This window comes from Peromyscus leucopus, chromosome X, assembly GCF_004664715.2.
Source record: "Peromyscus leucopus breed LL Stock chromosome X, UCI_PerLeu_2.1, whole genome shotgun sequence".
Classification (NCBI taxonomy): domain Eukaryota; kingdom Metazoa; phylum Chordata; class Mammalia; order Rodentia; family Cricetidae; genus Peromyscus; species Peromyscus leucopus.
This window is the reverse complement of record NC_051083.1, coordinates 17,405,295-17,426,991: the sequence shown is the minus strand read 5'-3', so window position 1 is coordinate 17,426,991 and position 21,697 is coordinate 17,405,295. Positions and strand designations below refer to the sequence as shown.

At 38.2% G+C, this 21,697-nt stretch overlaps 1 protein-coding gene across 1 annotated transcript; it reads left to right on the top strand.

Moving 5' to 3' along the window:
* The first annotated feature begins 11,983 nt into the window (after positions 1-11,983).
* Positions 11,984-12,331, top strand: LOC114710008 (60S ribosomal protein L37-like). Its single transcript, XM_037199187.1, has one exon. It carries the CDS (start codon positions 11,984-11,986, stop codon positions 12,275-12,277), a length of 294 nt encoding a protein of 97 aa, XP_037055082.1. The 3' UTR covers positions 12,278-12,331.
* The last annotated feature ends 9,366 nt before the right edge of the window (positions 12,332-21,697 follow it).

The following is a 21,697-nucleotide window of genomic DNA, read 5'->3' as shown; positions in this document are numbered from 1 at the left end:
CTTTCATATTAGTCTTCTCTCCCCACATTCCCTCCTTTACCCTGCCCTCCCATTCCTTCCTCATGTAATCCTTGTATTCTAGTTTCCCTTTTATCCCTCCCAGTCCCTGATCCCTTATGAACTACCGCACCTATGAGGGTATTCTAAATGAAGCACACATGTATAAATCTTATAAGCTAATATCCACATATAAGAGAAAACATGCAATGTTTGTTTTTCTGGGTCTGGGTTACCTCAATCAGGATTTTTTTAATAGTTCTATTCATTTTCTTGCAAATTTTATTCTTCTTAACAGCTGGATAATATTCCATTGTCTAAAAAAAATGGGCCATATTTTCGTTATTCAGTCAACAGTCAATGGATATCTAGGCTGTTTCCAATTTCGGCTATTATAAACACAGCAGCAATGAGCATGAATGAGCAAATATCTCTGTAGTAAGATACAGAGTCCTTTGGATACACATACAAGAATAGTATAGCTGGATCTTTTGTTAGATTGATTTTCATCTTTTTTTGAGGAACTGCCACACAGATTTCCATAGTGGCTGTACCAGTTTGCACTCCCACTTGCAATGAATAAGTGTTCCCCTTTCCATGCATCCTCACAAGCATGTGCTGTCATTTTTTTTATTGATTTTGGCCATTCTGAATGGGGTAAGATGGACTCTCAAAGTAGTTTTCATTTCTAACTCCCTGCTGACAAAGGATAGTGAACATGTCTTTCTTTCATTGCCATTTGTGTTTCATCTTTTGAGAATGCTCTGTTTAGTTCTGTAAACTGTTTTTAGTTGGGTTATTTGTTTTCTTAGTATCCATTAAAAATTCTTTATATATTTTAGATATTAACCCTATATTGAATGTTTAGTTGGTAAAGATATTTTCTCATTCTGTAGCCCGATGCTTTGTCCTAATTACAGTGTCCTTTACCATACAGGAGCTTTTCAGTTTCATGAAGTCCCATTTATTAATTGTTTTTCTTAGTGCCTGTGCTATAAGTGCCCGGTTCAGAAAGTCTTTTCTTGTACCAACAAGCTCAAGACTATCCCTCACCTTGTATTCTATCTGATTCAGGATATTTGGCATTATGTTGAGGTCCTTGATCCCTTTGAGGGTTTGTTTTATGCAGGGCGATGGTTATGGATCTATTGACATTCTCCTACATGCAGCTATTCAGTCTGACCAGCACCATTTGTTGAAGATGCTGTCTTCTTTTCCAGTGTGCAATTCTGGCTTCTTTGTCAAAATTAAGGTACCTATAGGTGTGTGGACTTATGTCCAGATCTTCAATTCAATTCCATTGATCCACATGTTAGTTTTCAAGGTCAATACCATGATGTTTTTGTTACTATAACTCTGTAGTATAGCTTGAAATTTGGGATGGTGATACCTACCAAGTAACTACCCGTCAATATCAGGAATGGTTTACACCTTGTTCAGTCATTTGCCAAAGGGGTTTCATAGACCTCCTCAAACATTATAAGTTATTTCCAATGCTATTAGTCACTCTCCACTGTCTCACAGTAAGTCCCCATTGCTGAAGAACCGTTTATTTATTTTTATCATCAAATATGAAGAAATCAAGCTGATACCCAATTAGAAGCTTCATCCCTACTGACTAGTATTCATAGTGTTGGAAGGTACTTTGCACACTACCAGAGGAGAAAAGTGATCATAGATTTCACCCAACTACAAACCCTGCAACCTATGATAGAGACCTACCTGCAAGGTACACTGGTGAAATAGTGGCACAAGTATTATGGGAGCAAATATCCATTTTTAATTGGATTTAAGGCTCACACCATGAGAAGGAACACATCCATACCTAACACCGCTAAAGTTGCTAAGAACCTGAGGCTAGATAGGCCATGGGCCCTAGGGGAAATCCTATTACTATTATTATGTCAAATGAACATATCAACAAAATGACTCCTAATGACATGTTGCTATGCCCATAAGTCAGAGCATCACTCAACCCTCATCAGAGAAGCTTCTTGAAGTAGATGGTAATTCACACAGAGACTGTTAACAATGTGAAGAGAATTTAGCTTTATTCTTCTAGACCTTTTCCAGTATGTGTTCATAAATACACAGATTATGTACTCATAGGAAACATGGGACATAATTTTATTTTAAAATATTTTACTATAATTTTATATCATGTTGTATGCATCATTATATTTAATGCATCATCCTCAAATTGTTTCTATCCAATGATTAAAATACTCTGTAGATATTTCTGTGCTAATCTCATAGAGGATTTTTAATCTTTTAAAAACACTGACAGTTTTTAAATCTTCATGGGAAAAACACATCTCTTACTTAGCCACTTCCTACTGAGAGATATTGGTGGAACAATATTGATATATATCCCACAAACTGCTTCATTGTCTTTTTGGATATGCAAGAAGTCACATGTGGATAAATGTGGAAGATGGTGATACCACAAAATAATAGAAACTGGATGTCTGAATGATTGCAAGGATCAGAGGATATTTTCCTCACTGACCACATTGACTGTCAGGTGAGCAGACAACATATCTTTATTCTGTCAAATCACTGAGATCCTAGGCTTGTTAATTATAGAAGCTATTATTGCTTCTCTTAGCTTGTATTGAGAAAATAGGTTGTATAGAAATTAAAGGCCAAGTGTTTGGGGGTTAAAAAGTGTCTACACTCTGTAGCCACAAATGTATAATTGTCTTAGCATTTTCTTCTTTATTGTATCCAGAGCAGTGCTGATACCACTAAATAAATTAATAAAGAACTGTGTGCTTTAAAGTGAGTATAATCATGATAAAGAACCTATGTATCAGTCTCTAAAGTCCTTGTAGGTGTCAAAAGCTCTATTCAGAATTTCCATAAAATGTTCATCTATTTTTATCACACTCCAATTTAAGCCAGTTTCTCTTGAAGTATCAGCATTTAAAACCCATGTCTTACGAATGTAACTTGATAGTTCATTTGGCTTAATTATTACAATAGCCTTATTTCATGCTTATTTTGTGACAAATATATATCATTTCAGTTATGTAATGCATAAAATTGTGTTTATGGATCTAGCTATAAGGATACATATCTTTAGCAAGCTCCCCATATTAAATAAACTTCAGGTTCTAAGCTTTAGGACCCAGGCATTTATTAGTGCATTAAAAACTGCATTTATTCTTTGCTTTTCTGCATGTCTAGATAAATATTCCATAAGCACATAAAAATTAGGAACATGTCATTTTCATTTCCTATCCTGATGGCCCCCAACCTATGGCCAGACACATAGTGTATTTCCTTGGAGAGAAGACAGGCTTTAGGTAAGAATGAAATTGAAAAGAGCTATGTGCCTGTCGCTTTTACTTTCTCTCTTATTTTACCACCCCAATTCTTGAAAGAGTAGAAAGAATATCAAAGCAAGTGACTAAATGTGTTAGTCATCTTTCTGTCTCTGTAACAAATACCTGAGATAATCATCTTTAAAAAAGAGGATGTGAATTTGGAAGGAAGATGTGTTGCAGGGATCCAGGGGTATGGAAGAGAGAGATATGAGGTGGGTATAACTGAGACTGTATACATGTATGAAATTCTCCAAGAATAAAACAGAAAATAAATAAAATAGAGAAGATTTATTTTGACTCACCATTTGGAAGATTCAGTCTGTGGTTGGTTGACCATAGTGCCTTGGAACTGAACTAAGGCAGTGCTATGGTTTACTGGTTTTGTCAACAAGACACAAACACAGACTTCCCCAGGAGAGGGAATCTCAACTAAGGAATTGCCTCTATCAGACTGGCCTGGAGCTGAGTCTGTGGGGGCATTTTCTGGATTGTTGACTGATGTTGGAAGGCCCAGCCCAACGCAGGCAGTGCCATCCTTGGTCAAGTAGTCTTGGGTTATATATGAAAGTTAGCAGAGGAAGCCATGGAGAGCAAGCCAGTAAGCAGCATTCCTCCAGGGTTTCTGCTTCAGTTCCTACCCTTAGCGCCTGCTCTAGATAATGGACTATAAAGTGTAAGTCAAAAACTTTCCACTCCAAGTTCTTTTGGCCAATGTTTTATCATGGAAATAGAAAGCAAATTAAGATAGGCAGTATTGTGGAAGGAGCGTATGATAAAGCAAAACTGCTCTCCTCGTGGTCGAGGAACAAAAGAGAAAAATGAATGGGCAGGATCATATATTCCCCTTCAAGGGCATGCCTCCACCTACCCCAAAGACCCCTTCTAGGCCCTACCCCTGAAAGGATCTACCACCTCCCAACCACAGTACCAAACTGGGAGACAAATACATATAGCAGAGGCCTTTTGGGGAACATCTGAAATCTGAAACATCCCTCTTACTCCTCTGACTCACTTTCTACCCCTGAATCCTGGAGGCAGAGTGATGAATCTGTTGAAGACAGTATCTGGCTATTTAATAAAAGTAGTCATCATTATGATTTCCTGAGGTACTTGCAGTAAATTGGTTACTGACTGTACAAGTCAGACATGTGTCCACAGGTCACAGTGGAAAAAACGTTGAGGACCACTGCCTGAGAGTTAGCCTGTGTAGATTTTGGATTTTAGTTTTCATACTTCCTTGAGGAATGAAGATGGGCTCAGGTGTGCTCCTTATCCTCATCCTTGACTTATAATCTCCTTACCAATGAAAGTACATGGGGTAAGTAATGTAGTGTGGGGAAATGCAAATGCTTCTATGAGAAATGAATGCCCTAAATACTAGCATTCTTCTCAAACTGGGGAATAGGGCTACTTTGAGTCATGTATAAGCTTCTAGAACCAAAGATTTCAGTATGTATGCAAAACTTACTGTTCAGAAAGGATCTTCCAAACTGTAATCAACCATCACCCTCTCAAAAGTACATTTTCATATAGGTATGTTTACTCAGATATGCTATATAAACCAAACAATAATACATAGAGAGTTACTGTACATTAGGTACAAATAAAAATCAATCTAGGTATCTGTATCAGTGTACATGAGGTACAAAGGTCAAAGTTCATTATTATTGGATTGTTTATGGATCTACACTTCAAAGTAAAAATAAGAGTAGTTTGAACTCACTGATCCCAATTTTTTTCTCTAATTTGTTTCTCATCCAATTTGGAGTAGGATTCTCCTGCCATCATTCTACTGAATATTCTCTAGAGTCTCTAATACCCAGTATAAGGAATCTGGTGGACTCTGCTCATGTCATTTTTTGACAATGTGGTTCAGACCTTCCATCTCACTAAGGTTTCTTCCTAGCTTGCTGAATATTCATTCTTCTATTTTATTGATTTCTGTTATTGTGCCTATCCCTTCAATGAACCTGTTTCCATAGGACATTTATAAGACTTTTTTCATGTCATTCTGCAAAATCTTATGAAAGTCTTCTTTACTACCATGGTTCCAGATACACAATGATGAAGCATAAAATCTTGTCTCCCACCTATACATCACACTTCTACTCTGGACCCATATATTCCATATTGTTCCAACTGATTTTTATTAATGACATCGTCACCTAAAGAAGGAAACTTAGAGTCACATAAAACCTATTCTTCTTCACAGTGAATATGTTCAACTGGTCACAATATCCTATTGTAGCTTCTTCAGAACTGCCACTTAATCATATCCCTCTTCATTGTTTCCACTGTCATTGCCTTTGTTTGAAACTTTATCACTTTTTCCATGGAGTTTGAGAACTACTTTCAGTATCTTTGAATCCATTTTTGCCTCCTGTTAAATTGTCCTCCCTATAGTTTCTTGAGTGAACTTTAGAAACTGCCAGTAATTCTATGTTGTACTCCTTCCCAAGAGTGTTCAATGCTAAATCCAAGTACTTCAGCATGATATAAGAAAGCCCTTCAATACGGGCGGCGGCGGCGGCGGCGGCGGCGGCGGCGGCGGCGGCACACGCCTTTAATCCCAGCACTCGGGAGGCAGAGCCAGGCAGATCTCTGTGAGTTCGAGGCCAGCCTGGTCTACAGAATGAGATCCAGGGAAGGCACCAAAACTATACAGAGAAACCCTGTCTCGAAAAACAAACAAGAAAAAAAGAAGAAGAAAAAAAGAAAGCCCTTCATAATAACTCAAACTTCTCATTCTAGAGAAATCACCTGACCTTGATTCAATCAAACTGAATTTCTTGTAGATTATGAACACGCTATGCTTTTTTGATGTATTTGTATCTTTATGCATACAATTTATGCAATTATTTAGGCCTAGATGACTTTTCTCTTCTTCCCCATCATGTTTTTTGAGACAAAGTCTTGCTATATATAGCCCTGGCAGTTCTGGAACTTGCTATGTAGATGAGGCTGGTCTCAGACTCACAGAGATCTGCCTGCCTCTGCCTCCTGAGTGCTGGGAGTCAAGACCTGTGTCACCATGCCCGGATTCTCCACCATCTTTAAAGGATGTCTTAACTATTACCCCCATTCTAAACATTGTAGAGGGAAGTTTCTCTGGTCCCACCTGGCCCTGCACTCCCATGTTTCTCTGGTCCCACAGCCACTTATAAAATAATCATTCAGAGGCTTAATATTGATTGCAAATTATATGGCTCAGTCTTCTTACTAGCTAGCTCTTATAACTTAACTCAACCCATAACTATTAATATATCGCTATGTGTTCCGTGGCTTTACCTGCATCCCATTACATAGCTCCTTGGATGGCAGTTTGGTGTCTCCCCCCACTCTCCTTTCTCCTCTCACTACCTCTCTTGGATTTTCCCACCTGGCTCCATCCTGCCCTGCCATAGGCCAGTGCAGCTTTATTTATCAACCAATCAGAGCAACATATATTCACAACATACAGAAAGATATCTCACAGCAAAATGTATCTCCAGTTTCCTAGGAGCAAAGAAGTACCATTTTTTTCCTCCAGAGTAGCACTTTTTCAAGGTACCTAATCATCATACTTATCCTACTATACCTCTTCAATTGGTATGTAGCTGTGAACCAAGAGAGGTATGTGTGGAACTGCAAGTGCATTAAAGGCAGGAAACACATCTTAGATACTTTCCTCCTCAGATACACAGCGCATGCTTAATAAAATTTGGTGTGTGGTGATATTTTGTTTGTGCTCTAACAAATAAATCTTGCCTGAAGATCAGAGGGCAAAGCCAGCCACTAGTTAACCACAGGTGCCAGGCTGTGATGGTGCATGCCTTTAATCCCAGCACTCAGAAGGCAGAGGGAGGCAGATCTCTGAGTTCGAGACCAGCCTGGTCTACACAGTGAGTTCCAAGATAGCAAAGACTAAACAGAGAAACCTTTTCTTGAAAAACCAATATCTTTAGAGTTGGCCACCTAGAAAAATTCTCCACCTCCTGTCCAAACAACAAGATAGAGTTGCTTGCATACAAACCTATGAATCTGGGGCACAAACATCTTGGCTCATAATGAGTAACTATATGAATTTTATTCTGAAGTTGCCTAGAGAAATAATAGAAGGTTCTATAACTATAACCAGAACTACAACAACCAGAATCAAAGTTACTTAGCCACTTGTTTATCCTCTTTTGTCTTTTATCATGTTCATTCTTGGCACTAAGAAAAAAAAAATAGTAGCCCTTAAGATAACTTTAGAAGTAGGAGTCAAGGAGAGAGGAAAGAATAAGTTGATTTCTTCAGTTTCATTTACACGATTTTGTTTCCATGGACAAGAGAGAACACACATTCGATGTTGTCAAGACTATAAAATCTTCACTCATCATTCTTGTCTCTAGAGAAGGTGAATCACTTTTATTAACTCTGTTCTCTGATTTACCCTCACCCCCTTCACTAGTCAAACAAAAAAAGAATTTCTCAGGGGAGGAAAGTCAATGATGTTTTAGTATATAGTCAGTCAATCTTTTTTTTTTAAACCATTGTATCAGAAGTATGTCTTAATGAAGCTTAATATAACACAAAAGAGATTTACAGAGGAGTGAAAATCTATTCAGGACTCATCAGAACAAAAGGGTTAGAAGCAAAGACTATGAGCTCTACAGGTGCTGCTATGGTTAATGGCACGGAGGAAACACAGCCCGTGGAAAGCTCTCCTCGATTTGCTGACTGATTTGGTTGTCAGTGTCCGCCTATATTCTCAACTGAAGTATACTCAAGAGAATACTCAGTGAGGACCTGGAAACCCAGAGCTTAATTCACTCTCATAGGTGCTGAATTGAATTTCACAAAATTCACATGCTGAAATTTAACCCCCATGACCCCAAACTAACATGATGCAACTTAGAGATTGGAGCCTCTGAGAGAGGTTATCATGAAGGTGAAACTTTTACAATAGAGTCGATGGCCTTATCAAAAAAAAAAAAAAAAAGACACTAGAGAGCTGGCTAATGCCACCCCCACCTACCTTGAAAGAACACAGTACAAAAAGAGAGAGAGAGCCATTTCTAGAACCTGAGCATCCTTCCATCCTTACTTCAAACTCCCATCCTTCAAGACTGTGAGGAATAACTGCCTGTTGTTTCAGCATCCTACTCTGTGGTGCTTTGTTATGACAGCCTCGGCTGACTAAGATATCCTTCTACACTTTCTCCTACACAATTTGTAATGCGTGAAGATAACACATACTATAATATCTACTCTCATTTCTGCTTACTCTTCTGCTCTTCAAGGAAAAGTGTCAAATTGCATTGAGGTCTTTGCTCTTCTTGTTTGTCCTTTCTAGGCTGTATTCAAGTGAACAATCAAGCCATTTCCAGTCTCATACCCTCCATTCCTGAAATTCTACAGAAAGACTACAGGTAGTGTCATATTTTTTGATTTCCACCTGGAACTTCCATTTCTCCTACAAGCAAGTTATAAGGCTGCAACGGGAAGAAAGATGAGCATTCTAGGAGATAATAAAGCACAGTAGAGGGCCTTTAGGATCTGGAGGCAAGAATAGGAAGAGATACTTTAAAGGATTGAGAGGTAGTGTGACCAAAGAGGTGATACATCTCTCCAAAATTGTGGAAATAGCAACAAAAAATAGTAATAGGAGCAGCTGATGTACTGTACACACCTGGCTCTTCTAGAGCCCCATTTTGTACTGACACAATCTTCCTTATACCTTGATTGACTTGGAAAGAATCCACTTAAAGGATTCTATGGTAATGAATATATCTACTTCACAGGACTATTAAGAAAATTAAACAAAAGAACATATAGATATCCCTTAATGTGGAACTAGTCTTGCAGTAAAGATTCCATAAATGAGACCTGTTGTAGCTGTTATTGTTGGGAGTGGCTATTGCTTAAAGTTAGGGTGTCCCTATAGTAATAACATGATCCTAGCGGTATTATATTTGCTCTTTTGGTGACATCAATTGTAGCACAGAAAGTGTACAAGTGTGCTGAAAATGTTGATTGTTTGTGCTACAAACCCTATGGGTTGTGAGAGTTAGTCTCTAGAGCAGTGGTTCTTAACCTGTGGGTCATGACCCCTGGAGGTCAAACGACCCACAGGGGTCGCCTAAGATCATTGGAAGACACAGGTATTTACATTATGATTCATAACAGAAGCAAAATTAGAGTCATAACAGTAGCAAAATTACAGTTATGAAGTAACAACAAAAATAATTTTATGGTTGGAGGGGTTACCACAGCATGAGAAACTGGATTAAAGGGTTGCAGCATAAGGAAGATTGAGAAGCACTGCCCCAGAGTGAGTAAAAGAACAGGTCTGTGGACTGGGAAAAAACTGAGCACAATAAAGATATCTATCTCTACACCAGGAAAATTAAGTTTTAATATTTATTAATGAGGCTCTTAGTACTTTACTTCATTTGGTTCTTAGAGAACTGCAAACTCTAAGCAGAGTGTTGGCAAATTCTACTTTGGGAATGTGGTAAACTCTAGACAAAACAAAGCATGTTGATTTCAGCAGGATGTGGTGACACACACCTGTAATCCCAACACTTGGGAAGCTGAAATACAGAGGACCATGAGTGTAAGGCCAGACTGGGGTATATAACACAATTCTGTCTTAGAACTGAAAAAGATCAAATAAGTCTCTTTAATGCAGGTGGGATTATCTGCCTTGTTTCTAAGACAGCAGAAGAGACAGAATTGTTAACTGAACATTACAGAAGGATCTGCCTTGGCAGAATAAAGCCAGGATCTTAGTTTATGGATTTGGGAAAATTAGAGGTAATGCTGGAGAAGCCTCCATGACAAAGGACTGCCAGAAGCCTTACGAAACATTGACTGGCCCAGTCACCAGGCAACACAATGTCAAGACCTCAGTCATAGGAAAATAAATTCTGCAGCAACCTGAATGACCTTGGAAGCAAATTCTTTCCCCATTCTAAACTCCAAATATGATTGCATCCTAGCACATACACTGAATTTTATGGAGCTGAGCAGAAGATTCAACTACATACACATGAATTCCTGACAGCAATTATGAATCTGTTGATGTGTATTAAGTTACCACAGACTTAGTGACTTGAACAATACACATCAACAGATTCATAATTGCTGTCAGGAATTCATGTGTATGTAGTTCAAGTCACTAAGTCTGTGGTAACTTGCTACACAGCAATAGAAAGTGAACACACTCCCAGCCTCAAGTATTAAGTAGTTTGTCTTTCTAACTAGGGTTTTAGGAACCTATTCATAAACATAAAATATAAATGATTGTAATTTATATGAAAGCAGTCCCTAAACTAACAAACCAACCAAACACTTAAAATGAAAAACACGGGAAAAAAGAATCAGATCAACATTAATGACCCCACCATTATCCTCAAAGAGATGAGTGAATATATTGCATCTATCAAACAAAAACAACGTGTTATTAAAAACCTCAGAAAACAAAATTGTTCTTAAAATTCCTGTTCATGAAATCCCTACTATAATTTGTTCTATAATAAAAATAATTACGGTTTTGTCTCAGGTTCCTGGAACATTTTCTAAACCTTTGACATTTTTTATGACAGACAATTCTTTGTTCTTCATGTTAAGCCTCTAGAATGACCTTTGAACTTTTATCAAAGCAGTGACTTATGGTGAGCCCTTGGATTATTATTTCAGGATGAAATCTGGCCTCAAAATACCAAACAGCATGATTAAAGGGTTAAGGCTTTGAATTAGATGATATCAGCCCAAACTAACCTTCCTCAAGGTAAAAAGGGGGGTTGGAATTGGACACTGGGTTCAATCATATATTTTTATCAACCAGGCCGATGTAAACAAACCCCAATAAAAACTTTAGTTTGGGCAAGCCAACTAGTTGATGAACATTATTGTTTCAAAGGATGATGCATTCAGATTTTATGGGAAAAATTCCACAATACTGTTCCAGACCTCATCCTATATAGGTCTTTTCATTTTGTTAGTTGTGATTGAATTGGTTTTATAGAACTCTTTTGTAATAAAATTGCTACTATATACCTACTACTCACATGAGTTATTCTAGAGAATTTTCAAGCCTGAGGGCATTGTTGAAAATCCCAAATGTGTAGTCAGTTGGTCCAAAGGTTGAATATCCTGCAGATGTTTAGGACCTTGTGACTGGCATCTGAAGTGAGGAAAACCTTGCTGGGTAACACGCCCTTAAACAATGGAGTCTTCACTTTGGATACCGTCAGAATTATACATCAGCATTGCAGAAAATTTGGAAGATAAAGCTGAGAAATATTGTCGGGCGGTGGCGGCGCACGCCTTTAATCCCAGCACTCGGGAGGCAGAGGCAGGGAGATTTCTGTGAGTTTGAGGCCAGCCTGGGCTACAGAGTGAGTTCCAGGAAAGGCTCCAAAGCTACACAGGGAAACCCCGTCTCAAAAAACAAACAAAAAAGCTGAGAGATATTTTCAGAAGTAGAGCAAACAGGCAGACTAATAAATGGGGGGGAAAGGACAAAAGTAGGCATGGCCTGGTGGCACACACCAGTCATCCTAGTGCTTGGAAGGCTTAAAGCAGGAGGATTATAACTTTGAGACCAGTCTGGACTATAGAATGAGACCCTGCCTCAAAAAAATATAGCCAGCGCTTCCGGTCTCTTTGGCCTCCGCAGCAGAAGCAAGATGAGGAAAGGAAGGTCATCCTTTGGAAAGCGTCGCAATAAGATGCACACGCTTTGCTGCCGCTGTGGCTCTAAGGCCTACCACCTTAAGAAGTCGACCTGTGGCAAGTGTGGCTACGTGGCCAAGCGCAAGAGAAAGTATAACTGGAGTGCCAAGGCTAAGAGACGAAACACTACTGGGACTGGGCGGATGAGGCACCTGAAAATTGTCTATCGAAGATTCAGACATGGATTCCATGAAGGGACAACACCTAAACCCAAGAGGACAGCTGTTGCAGCATCCAGTTCATCTTGAGGAATTTCAGTCAGTCATAAAATAAATCTTCTGGTTTCAAAAGCAAATAAATACATACATACATCTTACACACATACATACATACATACATACATGCATACATACATACATACATACAAAAAAAATAGCCAGCAAGTTACAGTATCAGTGAGAGAAGTTTCACATAAGAATTACATGAAGTCTAGAAAACAATAAAAAAAATCAGAGAAAAAAAAACCTTAAGTAATTCAATAAAAATTGCCAGAATTGACAGCGATTTTTAAAATGCAGTGTCCACAGAGTGTTCAACATACCAAGAGGCACTAATTATGCACAAAGTAATATTAATGGGATGTTGTATACTAATAGCAAAACAAAGAAAATAATAGGTTCTAGAGAAAAACATTCTAAGAGCAATCATGGCGTCAGGCATCTTAAAATTTTTCTAACTTCTCTAACAATATTAGAAGATAATGGTGAAATACCTCTGTAATTAGTAGGGATATCAGAGAAGAAAGAGTTTTATGGATTTAGAGAATAATTGGAATAGATTGAAACAGTCTCAAAGGATGTTTCCAAGAAGATAAAATTGATAGGAGAGTCTAAGTATGCTTCTTCACATATTTGGTAAATGTTTAGTCAATTAAGGAACGGGTTGGAGATGAGCTACTACTATGTGCATAAAAGTAAACAAACAAACAAGACTGTTATCATCTCCATTAAAAACAAGCATGTAAGAAAACAAAAGCAATCATAATATGCTATGTAATTCAGCTATAGAATGTGCATATTCACAATAATATACACTCTAAGTAGTGATCTAATAAAATTTGAGATAATTGTGCTTGGACAGTGGTACAGTGGGAGGTTTCTCCCTATTGTGGAGGATGAAGGTAATATTGAACTAATCTCTTTTCATAAAGAAGCAATACTCTGAAAACTTCTGAATTAACTTTAAAAGTATATTATTTAGCTTAGCAAATCTGTTCTAATTAGTTTCTTCTGGAGAATAGATATGAGGAGGTGGGTTCTTACAGCTGTGACAAGTAACTTGCTTGTATCACAAAGAATTGAAAGTTTTATTAAAATTAAATGAAGTTTTGGAAAATAAAAATGAATTTTCCGTGAAAATTCATACCATAACATCAAATTGCTTGCACTCCTCAGTGGCTCAGCATTGTACCTTTCAAGCTGATGTGGTCCTTTCCACTCTGAATCGTGTCTAATGAGCTTGCTGCATCTCATACCTACTCTTGTCCTTCACTTTGAGACTTTCCCACAAACAAGTTTGTTCCCATCTGAGGACCTTTATTATTTGCTGTTCCCTCTGCCTGGAATTATTTTCTCTAGATCATTTTGTCACTGACTCCTTCTTTATTCAGGGCTCATCAGAAAGTTCTTCTTCAGAAAAACACTCCATAAACATATCACCACAAACAACCTCAATCAAATACAAATTGAAGTTCAATCACTAAATCATTCAGTCTGTGCTTTTTCAACAATACCAGTGCAATGAAGATAAAACAAAAGTTAGAATCTGTTCTAGATTAAAGGAGACTAAAGAGACAAAAACTAAGTGCAATCTATAATTTCATCCCATTTTTATAAAGAACTTTTATAGAGATCACTGTTTTGGTAAGTGGAGAAAACAGTATGTGTATTATATGTTAAACATTGTTTTTGTGAATTTGATTATTACCTGTCTCGAAAAACCAAAAAAAAAAAAAAAAGAATTTGATTATTACATACTACATGAAATAGGGTGTCTTTTTCCCTTATGAGATACAAACTGAAATACTTCTAGAAGCAAAATTAAAATGTCTGCAACTTGGGGCTGGACAGATGGCTCAGCGGTTAAGAGCACTTGTTGCTCTTCCAGAGGACCCGGGTTCAATTCCCATCACCCACATGGCAGCTCATAACTGTAACTCAAGTTCCAGTGGATCCAACTCCCTCACAAAGATATGCAGGTCAAACATCAATGCATATAAAAATAAAATAATAATAATTAATATTTAAAAAAGACATCTGCAACTAAATTTGAAACAAAGGGGTTGGGAAAAGGAGGAAGGGAGGGAGAGGGGGACAGAGGGGAGGGGGAGAAGGAGAGAGAGTGAGAAAGAGAGAAAGGGAGTACATATTAAGCAAATATGCCAATATGTTAATGCTTGTTGAGTAATAGTAAAAGTACACGAGTGTTCATTTTATTGTTATTAAACTTCTCCAAAGGATTGAAAGCTTATCAAGTGAGTAGAAAACAATTTTGAACTTTACCTAGCAGCTTTGTTATTGATATTAGTATTGGTAAAGTTATTTTTAAACTATTTTATGTGCTATAAGAGTAAGTAAATGAATAGATAAATTGACCAGAGACGCCTTTTTGTGAACATCCTCTCCTATTGTCCTGTTTGGGTTTCTTTTGTTGTTGTTGTCTGCATTACATTTATCCTTTTTCTGAAACAATTTCTGTATATGTACTTCCATGACTGTCTAATGTGTGTATCACCCCAGCCCTATACTTAGATGTTATTTGAGCAAGAATGGTGGTGTGCCTTGTTTATTGGTGAATCCCCAGCATTCAAACAAGTATCTACCGTGTCGCTGATATTTAGTATTAACGGTGAAATGGATAAATGAGGAGATCCCAAGGAACTCTGGAGTCAGGCAGTGTTTTCTTGTTCCCAAGGCTAAGTTAATGTCTTGAGACCCAGCTGCGAAAGGGACTTTGTTATTGTAGAGTTCTGGAAAGCTGAAAGGGGACACTTGGTCTAGTTGTAACATGTGTAATGTGGCTGATGAACAGGTACTACCAAAATTTTCAGTAATCCCAGGAGTTACAACCAGAGGAAGTAGACTTGAAACCAAAAGGTGACTAGTGACACAGTCCTGAAACTCTCTCTCTCCCCGTGTGTGTGTGTGCCCATGATATCTATATATCTATACCTATATCTATATATAATTTATATTATTTTATGTTATGATATACATGTACATATATATATATGTAAATATTTATATGTGTACATGCATACCCTGGCACATGCATAGAAGTCAGAGAACAACTTTCAACTGTCAGTTCTCTCTTTCCACCTTGTTGAGGTAGAATCCCTCTTGTTTCTACCTTGTTTCTTACTGAAGGCTAGGTGGTCCACAAACTTCTGAGCAATCTCCTGTATCTTCCACCCATCTCACTTTAGGAGTTCTGGAATTACAAATGTATATCACATCTGGCTTCTTCAAGTGGGTTCTGGGGATTAACTTCGGGTTATCAGGCTTGAGTGACAAGTGTGTTTACACATGGAGTCATCTTTCTGGCCTGGAACTGGCTGTTTTAATGCGTCAATTTCAACTAAAACAGTTGAATTAAGTGGCATTTTGTACTTGTAAATTACATCAACTATGTAAATATTTTCACCGTGATTCCTTTTAACACATAGCCAAGAAAGTGTGCACTTGGAGTTGTCTCAACAAAGAAGAACTACAGGGACAATTGGGTTACGCACAGAAGGAGAAGAAAACTATATTCCTCACAATTCTGCCTATAAGCACCTCTTTGTTTGTCTCAAGTTTCTTCCCCTGTTTCCCTCTCCTTGGTTTGATGTCAAAAATGGGTGCTTATGAAGAATGGTAGGGTAACAGTGGTCTCTTGGGCCACTGTCCACTCTCACCCCTGGGGAGTATATTCTCCTCTACTCTGGAATAAAATGTCTTCTATACCATGCTCTGAGGGGTTCATCTAAATTCTTTGAACAGAGAAAATGAGGACTAGGGTCCATGGGGATCCAAGAGCAAGATCCTAGTGATAACTTTCGGTATTTCTACTACGTTATTAGCATATTTTCCTCATCATCATTGTGCCATCTAAATGCCAGGAATTGTCAGCTGGATTCTTCACTTCTGATTTAAAACGTGTAAAGGAGACCCTCTTAAGGAATAATTTCCTTTAGATATTTGGGAAAGTCATTAAATGGTATTGGTATTAAATCCTTGTTCAACTGAACAGTGATTAAAAGTTTTACTGTTTATTTCTTTCTGGTTAAAAAGCTAGTCATTTTTAAAATGTAAAAGTATTTATTAATGATACACTTATAACATACTATGCATTTCCATTTTCTTTACTTCATCTCTTCATGAAACCTTTCACAGCTTTACCTTGCTACAACAGAAATGATGATTTGACTTCTTAGAATTACACAATAACAAGCATCCATGTTGTATAGAAGTAAATCAAGATGTACAAGTTTCACCTGTTCTATAATTGAGAAGAATGACAAAATAACTTGAAATTTTCCTCTTATCTCCTCAGCTAGAAAGTAGCATTAGTTTCCAAGATTTATAATGGCTTTGTATGGTTAATTTATGGTTATTCATCATTTAGAGGAGGATTGAAAGTTCTGCTTTAATCAACATTTAGTTTTATTGGAAAATGGAAATTTCTATCTTATTAAAACACTGTATAATAATTTGCACAAGATTTTGTTGACAGTAAATTTACAGAAATAGTTCACGTTTGTTCTTAAACAATTTAGAAAAATACAAGGTATATATATATATATAGTTAGTTTTATGTACATGGATGTAATAATTCCTGGATCTAAAATATTTTGAGGGAAATGCATTTTTAATGAAGAGCTTAAGACTTTTTTCCTTGACAAAATTTCCTAAACAATACTGTACAACTGCAATGATCAGCCAGGCAAGACATCTCAAAAGGCACCAGTGGCTGTCAAATTTGCCTTAAGGCTCTCTCAAAAGGAGGGAAGTCATGTCTGGTCCTGCAAAGAAAGTGACTTTGAGGTAGAGGAAGGAGAACAACATCTGGGGGTGGGGTGGGCTATGATAACCAGATTAGAGATGATTAAAATATATTACATACATGTATGAAATGTCATAATGAAACCCATTAGTTTGTACAAGTAATATATGCTAATAAAAAATTTAAATCTATATATTAAATCAAACTTACATTTAAATCTAAATTACTTATCATACCAAATATAATCTAAACGTTAAGGAAAGTTATACCCTTTTAACAGGTGTCTTTGATTGTGGCCAGCATTCTTTTCTGTCCTCCTATAGCCAAAATGAAAATTCATTCCTTATATGGGTCCAAGACTACACCAAAGATATCAATTATGACAGCTACTGGGTCTTTGAGCTCTCATCCACTTCAAGTACTTCTGAATTTCCAGTTATCTCCTCTTTAAGAGGATGATTGTAATAATTTGCAACAGTACATTAACCATGTCAGAGCTAGTTCACTCATCTTAAAAAAATGATTACCAGATGGGATGTTTTACAATGGCCTTTTAATTCAACTCAAAGTGTATATTCCTTAAAATGTTACTAATGTCTCATCTGCTTTATATGATGTACAAAATCATATTTAAACCATGTTAAGCATCATCCTATTTGGAACTGAATCTCTAGATTTCCATGGTGCAACAGGTTTTGTCTGTTACAACCTTAGTAACAATACTATTAGTCTTCGTGTGCTTAGCAGCTGTTTTAATTTTTTTATCTTCTACTCATTACAGTTGATCACCTTCAAATGGCCCAGCAACAATTCGACTCCAACTCTCTGGGTGCCTTGGCCGTCTTCTGAGACCTGAAGAACTCTTTACATAGCCCAGGATAACTGTGAATTCACAACTCTTTTGCTTTAACCTCTAGTATGCTATAATTATAGGCAAGGTCCACACACACACCCCCAACCTCCCTCCCTCCCTCCCTTCCTGCTTCCATCCTTCCCTCTGATCTCCTTCTTCCACTCTTGTCTTTTGCTTATTGGAGTTACAACCCCGAACTTATCATTTTTTCCCTTTCTGCCATATCTAAGCCATAGTATGTCAAAGATGTTATAAAGACCTCCCTCACACTGTCCTCAGATTCACAGCCATCTTACTACTGCGTGCCTACAAAGACCTTTTCACTCATCCTCTGATCATTCATCATTAGTTAGAATGTCATATTAGAAATTCCATTAGCGTGTTTTGTCCATGGATAAGCTACTGTGGAATGAATCCAAATGCATAGGTAGGTGGTCACACTGATTGTCTGGAGCTGGAGCACAAGCTTTGGCAATACAGACCCAAAACTACAGATTGCATCAAAAATGAAAAGTTGTGATTTTACAAATGAGTCCAAACGAACTGGATATGACTTCAAGGAACCAAAGCGGGTTAATAGATGCTTCCGGAATAAAATATACTGTCAAGAGTAATTTTTCTTGCCAGGCATGGTGGCTCATGTCTTTAATCCCAGCACCCAGTGAGTTCAAGGCCAGCCTGGTCTACAGAGAGAGTTCTAGGACAGCCAGGGCCGTTACACAAAGAAACCCTGTCTTGAAAAAAACAAGCAAGCAAACAAGCAAAGAATAATTTTTCTAACTGAGTGGTTTTACCATATCACCCTTATACTGAAACAACTTCTACTGGACCTCAATTAGTTTTAAAACAAAAAAAAAGTGTAGTCTTCAAAGACTTTTAACACCCTCTACTTCTATTACTTACTTTGCCCTAACCTCTCTACTCAACCCCTGCCATGGTCCCCTGTTCTCAGTCAGCCTGGCTCACTCTCACCATGGATTTCCACTGTTTCCTTTCTTTTCACCTAAAAATATTTCATACTTGCCCCGTGCTGATCTTTGTTCGCTGACTAATCAGGATCTACTTCAGGATAATATTTTTTTTCAATAAGTCATCGCCACTTCACTCACAGCCTCACTTGATATTTCGTGACAGAATACACGGAGCTACAGAAAGAATTTGCACAGCCATTGTCTTACAGTTTCCAGATCACTGTGCTCTGGCTTTTCTCAGATGGGCGTTGAGAGACCTAAGTTCTAGATAGCTGTTCAACCAGCAATTATCTCTGTGACCTAAGACATGGTGTTTAATCTCACTGGGCTTCTGTTTTCTTGTCTATAAAAGTCAAAGGGTAAGAATGTGCAATGGAAGTCCAGACTTCCTTCCTCACACATTTGTTATGAGGCTCAAGAGAAATAGTGTCTTCAGATGCAGTTTAGAACACAACTTTTTAAATCTACAACCCTATATCTCTTAAACCCTAGGAAACCAAACTGAGTGAAGGATAACACGTTTGCATTCTAATCCCTTCTAAATTGTCATACTCGTCTACCTTCTCCATAAATGTTGTTCATCACCTATCTCTTTTGGCTTTGAATATTGCCAAGGTGGCAACATGGGGAAGGTAGGCCGCTGCTATGACTCATTCAAAATTTCTGTGAAAGCGAGGACTTAAAACTATTGATCCAAGGCCAAGGGGCCCCCCAGCACAGCATTATTGCTCACATTCAATAATGAAAATGAAATGAGAAAAAGAAAGAAGAGCTTCAATGTTGTGATGGTTCTCTGGCCTCTTCTTAAATGATCCTTGGCTATCTGAAACACCAAATTCTGCGGAAAAGTACTGTAGAAAAAAGATACCTTACCCATTAACCTGTAATGCATGAGCTGATTAGCAATCAGATTCCGAAATCTTACTCTGGCCTTGTTGCTGGATTAGAGTTTGAGGAAGATACACTAGCATCTATTCTAAGCAAAACTTTTTCTTGTTTTGTTTTTAATAAAAACAGGTTATGGAGGAGAGGAAATATATATATACTAGTATACTTGTTGTAGCCAAAGTGCCTCCCTTATCAGGCACTAATCATCTGTTCTGATTCCCCGCTACCAAAAAAGGCATATATGAAGCATTGTATTCAAAGCTAGTCAGCAGAAGAAAGACCAAAACAGACAAGTAAAATCAGCCTTTTCTCTTGAACTGTGACAGACATCTTTTGAAGCACTAAGAAATCATTTTAAAAGACTCAGAGCTAATCATAATACCATTCCCACAGTATTAGGCCCAGCAACCTACCCTAGTTGAGCAAAAGCTGTATACGACACCCAGATCTTGGAGCAAGAGATCACACCATAAATTTTAGACACGTCGTGACTGAGCATAGACAGAATTATAAACAAGAGTTCACTGACTATACTTAGCGATGACTCCAAGGTGTCGCCTCCTGCTATTGTGCTTGAGGACAAAATCATCTGTGTCAAACCCTGAGAGGTCATGTCATTCTGTGACTGTACAGCCTTCAGCCTTTCTGACTCCATGTTGAAGCTTTGAAAAGGAAGCATTTAAATGTGGGACACAAGTTCCTTCAAAGGGTGTTTTTTGTTTGTTTCATTTTGTTTTGTTTTTATCAGGGTGTAAAACCCTGAAAAGTGACCCCAAACCTTGGTTAAAACTGGTTAGGTGTGACACCTGTGGGTTTCAGTTATGAACAGACAAGGTTAACCCAGCTTGTTATTTTTGGTTTTTATTTTATTTTTGAGTGTGGGATCAGAGAGAGAAGAAAAATCCCAAAGAGGGGGAAGCAGGTGAGCACACAAGGTGGATTTATTAGAAAGAGGCCTGCTAAGTGAGAGAGTTGAGGGCTCAGCTCCCCTGGGTTTCTCCAAGCCTAGAGGTTGGAGACGGTCTCTGTGCTGGGCTTTGCAGCTGTCAAGCAGTGACATGTATTCAGAATGAGAGGTTTAAGTAAAGATGCTGCAGCAAGTGTCGGAGGAATGCTGGTTGCATCATACATTCTGGTCTTCGGAGGGGGATATACGAGACGGTCTTCAGTGGAATTCATTGCTAAGACTTGGTGTCGAGAACAGAACGATACTGCAGAGTCTAGAAAATGACTGGTGACTATCAGCTAACAAAGGACTAGGGACCAGCCGATGTTGTACTCTGGAAAAAGATGGATGGAGGAGGGGCTGCAGATGGAGGGCTGCCATCCAAACTGCAGCATTCACTGTGTGGGAGATAAATTCACTTGTCATATTTCAAATTAGGTTTATAGGTATCCCTCCCCCACCCGGCTGTGGCTTGATGGGAAGACTTCTCAAATTTGAATTCTATATGGCAGCATATTGGCGTCTAAGTTCTCGGTCTAAGATGATGGTTTGTAGGTATATGTGCATGACTAACAAGGACAAAGCTTCTAAAGTCTCCTGATGTCGTTGGAGGGAAGAGTGCTGCAGCAGCAACCTGTCCTTTTTGCAACACATTTTTCCATCTCTAATGTCAGAGTGCTTCGAGGGGTTTAAAAAGAAGAGGTGTGGATGTTGAAATTATTTTTTTTCTCAGTCCAGGACATGGTATTTTTCAAACATACACACACACACACACACACACACACACACACACACACACACGCACACGCACACGCGCACACACACACGCACACAAGTTCGATTAGAAGTCCTGCAGATGCCTAGGAAGTCCAGCTAAAAGCAGAAGACAGTCTCTCCTATGGCAAAGCCCAGCTAGACAGATGCCAGATAGCTGCGGAGATCATCATAGTCTCCGCTGCTGCCCGCAGCCTAGCCACCAACCACTGCCAGGGCGCTCTCTCTAGCCTTGCTGTCTGGCGTGCTGGGC